At 28.8% G+C, this 8260-nt stretch overlaps 1 protein-coding gene across 1 annotated transcript in view; it reads right to left on the reverse strand.

The window, feature by feature from the left end:
* LOC117175662 (DNA-binding protein K10-like) overlaps window positions 1-5099 on the reverse strand; it is a 9250-nt gene extending 4151 nt beyond the window's left edge. The window contains exon 1 of the mRNA XM_033365388.1: window positions 4507-5099. Within this exon, the coding sequence (XP_033221279.1) occupies window positions 4507-4923 (417 nt within the window). The 5' untranslated portion in view covers window positions 4924-5099. The remainder of the gene's footprint in view (window positions 1-4506) is intronic.
* Between the last annotated feature and the right edge of the window lie 3161 nt (window positions 5100-8260).

Raw genomic sequence — 8260 nt, forward strand, 5'->3', positions numbered from 1 at the left:
CGATTCGTTAGATGGCGCGCAGGGCGGGAAGGAACGGTAGGTTTCGGTAAAGATACGCCGGGAAGAAACTCGAATTTTCGGCCGAGATAGGAAGAAAAAATATTTCCCCGTCTATGTGTGTATATTCAAAAAATATAATTTACCTTTTTCGATGCCTCTTTTAATGCCTTTAAACAAGTTCCAGCACAACAAATTCGTAACGAAAAAAATCTATGTTCATATAACGAACAATCTAAATGTTCAGAGTAATTGAAAATTTGTTTATAGCAGACTTTTTCTAAACTATTTTTATCAATTAGTGATAAAAAAAAACCAAAAAAACTGCCCTTATCGTGAACTTAATCTTAATTTTATTGGTATTATATGACAATTTTGTATAGAACGAGTTGCATTTTTTTTAAATCTGATTTGGGCAAATGGTTCCCATAGATAAAAGATCAAACATAAAACACAGATAAAAGCCAAAATGTATTTAACAACATACATGTAGATCCCCAGCATCCCTTTTCACAAAAGTGATTTTTAGGATTTCAAAACAATTTCAACTTATCTTTAACAATAGTTTTAATAACTATTTGAAAAAAATATTTTAGAAAAAGTCTGCTCTCAAGAAATTTCCAACCGTTCTGGACACTTAGATTATTCTTTATATAAAAATATATTTTACTCATTAATAATTGTTAAGCTGGAAGTTGTTTAAAAACATTAAAAGATGCATCGAAAAAGGTAAATTACATTTTTTTAATATACACACATAGACTGGAAAATAATTTTGATGAGAAATAACTATGCTTAAAAGTACCATCTTACTATTTTATAAGTAAGTTCCATCTATGTGTACAATTTTTGGCATCAGTCTGCATCAGTCATAATTTTGCTCCTTAGTTATGCTTTAAAAATACCGTGTTAATATTTTATAAGTATTTTCCGTTTAAATAGTTTCCTTTTTTTTTTGATTTTACAAAAATGTTTATATCACATTGGTAAGAAACAAAATAGAAAAAAAATCTAGCCCAGTCATTTTTTTAATTCTTTTTTTATTATAGGGAGTAATTTTTTAAAATAAGGTTTGATTTTACAAAAGCGATTCATAACCCATTGCAAAGCCGTTGAGTTTTCTGAACTGATTAATTAACTAAAGGATCAACTATGTATCCACACTGTAAATTAAGAAATAACTACAAATAAAAAAATAATAATCCAATTATATTTTTAAAGAATACACAATCAAAAAATATTTATATTGATATTAGGAAGTGCTTCCAAAATATTATATAAACATATAAATTTCTATTTTCCCTGACATGTAGCCACCCTGAATAGTGGCATTTCAAACAAAACAAAAAAATAATTTTTAACAAAGGGGTTTATCTTTCAACCAAAAAGGTGAAATTTTAAAGAAGATTTATTTTCTATAAAAAAATACGATTTTCAACAAAATATATAAAATTCGAAGAGAAAACGAAAATTTCAACCAAATAGTTCAATTTTGAACTAAGAAACATCAATTTTCATCAAAAAATGGAATAGTCAAATGGTCAAGTTTAAAAAAAAATTAACCAAGCTGTTGAATTTTAAACTAAAATGATCATATTTCTACTGGAATAGCTGTTTTTTAAACCAAAAGATCATTTATTTTTAATTCAAATTTTTCAAACAAAAATCATTAAAAGTTTATTAATTTCTACCACAAAGAAGAATTTTCAACTAAAAACGATCAATTTTCAACCAAAAATTGGATATTTAAACTACAATGGTGAAATACTCAATTTCAATAGATACATTTTCAGTTTAAAAAAAAAATATATATATATACTTTTTAACAACAAAAAACACTAATTTCTAATAAAAAGTTGTTACATTTTCAAAGAAGGTGATGAATTCTAAAATAAAAATAATGAATCTTCAACCAAAATAGTAGCATTATAAAAAAAAAATTTAACAAAAAGGTTTTATTTTCAACCAAAAAGGTGAATTTTTAAAGAAGAATGTTCTTTTTCTACCAAAAAAAAATACGATTTTTCAATAAAACACATGAAATTCCGAAGAATTGTCAACAAAATGTACGAATTTTCAACTAAAAACGATGAATTGTAAACCAAAAATTGAATATTTAAACTACAATGATGAAATACTCAATTTAAATAGAAAAATTTTCAGTTTAAAATATATATATATATATATATATATAATTTTCAAACAAAATTTTTTTTTTAAATATATATATATAAATATATATTTCAAAGAAAAAAAATTTACATTTACAAAGAAGGTGATGAATTTTAAAATTATAATAATTAACCTTTAACTAAAATATTGGAAATTTAAACAAGAAATACTAATACTCAACAAAAAAGATGAATTTTAAACTAAAATGTTGAATCTTCAACTGGAATAATTAAATCTTAACAAAAACATTCATTTTCAACTAAGAAGATTAATTTCTGCAAAAAAGACTAATTCCCATTTTAAAAAAATACAATTTTTCAACCAAATATTGAAATGTTAACTTTCTAGTTAAAAATTTAATTTTCAATTAAAATGATGGAATACTCAATTGGAAGTTACATTTTGAGTTTTTTTTTTAAATAATAAATTTCAAAAAATTTGTTACATTTTTAAACAAAGTTAGAAAATTAATTTCGATAAAAAAAATATTTAAAAATGGTTACAAAATATATGAAGTTTCAATTAAATATGATAAATTGCCATCCAAAAATTAAATAGTATATTATTTAAAAAAATTTAAATTTAGAAACGTTAAAAATCTTAAAATTAAATTTTGTTAACAGAACACTTCTTAAATTATAAGTTAAATGATTTTCATCTTAAATAGTTTGAATATTCCTGAAAAGCTTCAAAATTTTATTTTAAAATCTAGAAGATGTTTTTTTTTTCTAGAACTTCTAAATATCTTTTGAAAGGAATCAAATTTTTCCTACAACTTTAGAAAATCCTGCAAATTTAAAAAAAAAAAAATTAATTTTCCAGATTGTTTTTAACAATTTAACAAATCTTTTAAAATCTCCTGGAATATTATCTTAAAATAATTTTCCAAAATGAACAATTAATTTCCTAAGAATCTTAAGAAAAAGTTTTTATTATTTTAAAGCCTTTCAAAATTCTTAAAGTTTCTAATTTTTTTTAATCTGCAAAAATCTACATTTTGTTTTATATTAGGCTGTGGCTTTTAGTGAAATCATTTCAAGCCTAAAATTGATTTCGAATCTTTTCAAAATTTCTTAATACCTCTTAAAATTACTCAAATTTTTTCTACAAATAATAAATGTTAATTTTTTTATTTAAACATCCAAATTCTACAATTTAATTAAAAAATTAAACGTTTTTTAAAAAGATCAATCAAAATTCGTTCAAAAAAAAAAATTCAAAGTTTAAAAGCTCTTCGAAATTTTTAACGATTCAAGACTTTTTATATCAAACAATTCAGTTTAAGATTTTTTACTTTTAAATATATGGTTTCAATTCAATATCTTAAACGAACAGACAAATATTACTAAATATTTAAAAATTGAAAATTTCCTAATTTAAAATTTTTGAAAAGGAATGGAGTAAAAATTCAATATTTAAGACTGACACAATATTTCATAACAAATACATTATTATGAAGCTTTTCTAAAGTTAAAAATATTTTATAAAGTTTCAATCGGACGATTGCATTTTTTTGAATGAGTAAGACTTTCGAAATTGAAAAAGTTTAATGTTTAACGTCAAAAATTATAATTATTAACTTTAAGCGGATTTCGAAACTTTATTATTTTCCTCTTCAAACTCTTTTAATTTTTTAGGTATTCAAGACTGCATTTTAAAATTCTTTAAATTAAAATTTAAAACGGAACATTTTTAAAGTAGATTTTCGAATTACGCACTGTAAACTGAATTCTGTCATAATCGAAAAAGATAAAAATTCGGTTAAATATTTTTAAAAAATATTTAAGTCGAATTTGGACAAATTTTTCTTCTAAATATTTGTAAAATTCCCAATCCTAAATTAAATTCACGAATTTTTTTCGTATTTCTAGGCCAGCTATAGATTCTAAACAAAAGAGAAATTTTCGTCCTATAACTTTGTTACATATCTGTTACATTTAAAAATTCTAATAAAAGTTACAGGTTTTTCTTTTACTCAAAAAAAAAAAGAAGAAAAATTCCTTAAATTTAAAAAGGATATGATAAAAACAAAAGAAAATTTAATAAATATATAAACAAATAATTTATAACTGTGAAATTGTTTTGACGTATCAGTTACATCACTTGTTTATATAAATGTTACATTATGAAATTTTCATCTAGATTGCAACAGTTTCGTAACGGTTACGCTACCTTCTTGCCAAATAATTATTGTTACATACCTGTAATAATGTTATGTAAAAATGTTACATATTTGCTACATCATATTTACAGAACGTGTCCACTGGGAAAAAAATGAAGAAAAACAATGAAATGAATAAAGCAACTTAAAATAAATGCACGTAAGGGCGCAGATACCTCGAGTTTGACGGCTTTTTTGGCATTAATGGCCTTGTTCTTGAGAGCGTTATTTCCTGGTGGGACCTTTGGTGGAGGCATTGCTCTAGGACCAGGTCTCAAGAGCAGTCCACGAGGCCCTCTTGGACCCATCATTGGAAACCCCATGTGTGGACCAAAATTCATAAAATTGAATCTGGGACCAAACATGGGCAGTGGACCACCCGGTCGCATTATAGTACCTGGCCTTGGAGGAGGCATCCGTGGTCTCATGGGTCGCATCGGCATTGGCGGGAACATTCCGCCCATTGGCGGTGGTGGTCGAGGCGGCATCGGCATCCTCCCGCCAAATCTAGGAGGTGGCGGCCGCATGCCAAACATTGCCATTGGCGGTCCTCTCATTTCCAAAGGTGATCCTCCCCAGTTAAGCGGGCTCATTTCTTCCTCTCATCGAAACTCGACCTATTTATTATCTCTACAAGAATACACTGCAGGAAAAGGCGGAAAATTCTCACTGCGGCGTTCTTCTTCGAAAGCGTAAAAAATGGTTTAAAAAAAATAAACACCGGTCAAGTTTGTTTTGTGCTTCTTCGGAGACTCGCCATAGACTACGTCGTCCAGGCGGTGATCACTCACAATGGCGAGAGTGTCTGAACATACTTTGGTCCCGTTAGGAGTATACGCCAGATAGCGCAGCGATTGCGCTCCCCGCACCTCACTCCACTAGGCTAAGTTAAAAATTTCCAAAATGGTCAACAGTAACCACGGTAACTGTTCGTTGTTGTTTTCACCGGCAACATACTTCCCAAATAATTTCACAATCTTCTTTCTTCATAAAAACACATTTTCATATAGAAAACAGTCGAAAAACAACTAGAAATGCATAAATAATTATTCTGACAATTATTTATGTATTTCCACTTGTTTTTATATTGTTTTCTGCAATTTATTCAGTTATTGAGTCTATTATCTGAAAAGTATCTGGGTATTATCGCGCTTATCTGAATGGTCATCTATTATCTTATCTTAGGGGTATGAGTATACGCTAGATGGCTCTAGCGTCGACTTTGTTGCGACACATCTAAAGCATTGAGTGACCACCGCCTGACGTCCGAACCAGTGCTCGTAACGAATGCCCTGAACTCTTCTACGCATGTGTCGCGCTGGGTCTCTGATTCGTTGCTGTTCGCGCGCAATTTGAAATGCTAAAAAAATAACATTTTTATTGTTTATTATGGATAACATCATTTTAAGTTATATAAATGCTTATTACACCGATATTAATTAATCTTGATAAAAATAAAAAACTTTTAATTTATTTTTTAGCATTTCAAATTGCGCGCGAACAGCAACGAATCAGAAACCGAGCGCGACGCATGCGTAGAAGAGTTCATGGCACTCGTTAAGAGCACTGGTCCAAACATTTTAAATTATATAAATATTCAAATTAAATATTGATGATAGAGATGGGTCGCGGTAATATTCTCCGTAATTTCAGCAGAAAAATCACCGTCATCACCGGTAACGTTTCTTTCTTTACCGCTCACATTGCGACGCCATCTGTATGTTAAAATATGAATGGATGTGAATTTCAAATTTCTTCGCATTTGTTGATCAGTTTGATTGAGAATAGACATCTTAATGCTAATAGTAGATTTATAAATATGTAATATGTGCTTTCAAAGCCAAAGAAAATGTTCCTATAAAAATAATACAGGATTAAAATATATGTCTGCAAAGTACATAATTCAATCGTTAATATAATAATATTTGTATAAAGAATTGAGACTGAATTTGGAAATTACTCTTTTATTTCACGAAAAAATTGGTGTATTTGTTTATTGTCTTCCCTATCGTTACGCTTCTTTTAATGAAATACTTTAATGAAAAAACGGTTTTTTTCAAACAATAGTATTTAATTTTTATTCATATTATATACCTACTTAGAATGTTGTCCTGAAATCACCCTCTTATCTGACTCTTTTCTATTATTACAGAGAATGATTTATTTTCCAATATTTTTCCAAGATATTTAAGAAACAAATAATTTGTCACTTATCATTAATAATAAGTATAAAAATAATAATACTTTTTGTATTCTTCTTTTTATGTAAGAAACACACAAGTATTTGCTGTTTACTTTATCTGCAAAGTGTAAGCAATAAAAAGAACAATATTTTTGCAAAAAATAATGATGAGCCGTCTAAATCTTGTTTGAGTGTAAAGACCCTGGAATTACCTCGAAGGTCATCGAGTCACATGACCTTGATGCATATCTAAGCGTAAAATTATGCTTTCTTTCGATTGGCGGTTTTAAAAATAGGGGTTTCCATTTAAAAAATAAAAGTTGACCTTGAACTAACCTTGAAAGTCACCGCCAAGGTCATCTTCAAGGTCATCTTTCAGATCCTCGTCCAAAAACCTTAAAATTTTGTCTGAAACATTTCTCACGAAAACTCATTTTTTCACTTATCAGCCGTCTAGACCTTGTTTGAGTTTATACGACCCAGGAATGACCTCGGAGGTCATCGAGTCACATGACCTTGATGCATATCTAACCATAAAATTTTGCGTTCTTTCGATTGGCCTTGTCAAACATAGGGGTTCCCACTTAAAAAATAAAAATTGACCTTGAAATAACCTTGAAGGTCAACTTCAAGGTAACTATTCAAATCCTCGTCCAAAACCCTAAATCTTTTTTCTGAAACATTGCTCACGAAAACGCATATTTTCGCTGATAGGCGGGGGGGGTCCGATACTTCTTGATGACCCTGTATATGAATATCATATCAAAGGCAAAGACAATCTAAATTTTCCACCCAACGGAAAAACAGAGAAAATCTAGAGTGCGATAAATATAATATCTTTGGATAAATTCATGGCATCGTCACATGGTAGAATGAGAAGGCAAACTTGACTAGTTGAGAACCTAGATACGAACTCGACGCGTCAAACTAATTCAACGATTAATTAAAAACAGGCCTCCGTAAAAAGGTACCCTGAGTAATGATTGGGAAATGCATCAAAAGTAATTTTTCAATCCAAAAATAAAATTTGGGAGTGACAGATAAAAAAATAATGTGATTTTATTGCAAAAAACTTCATTAATTCTGACTTTAAAAAAATTCTCAATTTATTTTAAGTAATTTTAGTAATTTTATTTTAAGTCACATTGTTGTGAATAACAAAGAATTATTTAGAAACTCGACAGATGCAAGATTAATCATTGTGATAAAAACAAATGTTTTCTTTCTCTGAACACAGAATTCACAACGTCTTTTTAATTAAAATTGAAATATTTTGTATCTATCACCCCAAAATCTTATATTAGGATTAAAAAATTACTGTGTATGCATTTTCTAAAAATTATTTATTATAAATATTAAATTTGAATATTGATACTATTTAAAATCAACGCGCCAACAGTAACTAATCGGGTCCCGCAGTGGTGTCAGAACGCGGATATTTCTGGCATGCGCAGTGTGATTCCTGTGTATTGTTAAATTCAAACATGACTTTACATAAACTAATAATACACAGGAATAACGACTGCGTATGTCAGAGATATCCGCGTTCCGACCACTGATATATATAATTAAAAATTTGTCATAAGGGCAACCGCAGGATTTCGCAGGGAGCGGGGTGCTAATCTGAATAATTTCACCCGCTTCCCGCGAAAGCGCGGTAAAATTTCAGCCATAACCACGTCTCACAACCGTGAGATAGGTGGTTACAGTCTGTAAAGGAATCAATACGACGATCCAGCAAAAGCCTC

The sequence above is a fragment of the Belonocnema kinseyi genome, chromosome 6 (assembly GCF_010883055.1).
Source record: "Belonocnema kinseyi isolate 2016_QV_RU_SX_M_011 chromosome 6, B_treatae_v1, whole genome shotgun sequence".
NCBI classification, from domain to species: domain Eukaryota; kingdom Metazoa; phylum Arthropoda; class Insecta; order Hymenoptera; family Cynipidae; genus Belonocnema; species Belonocnema kinseyi.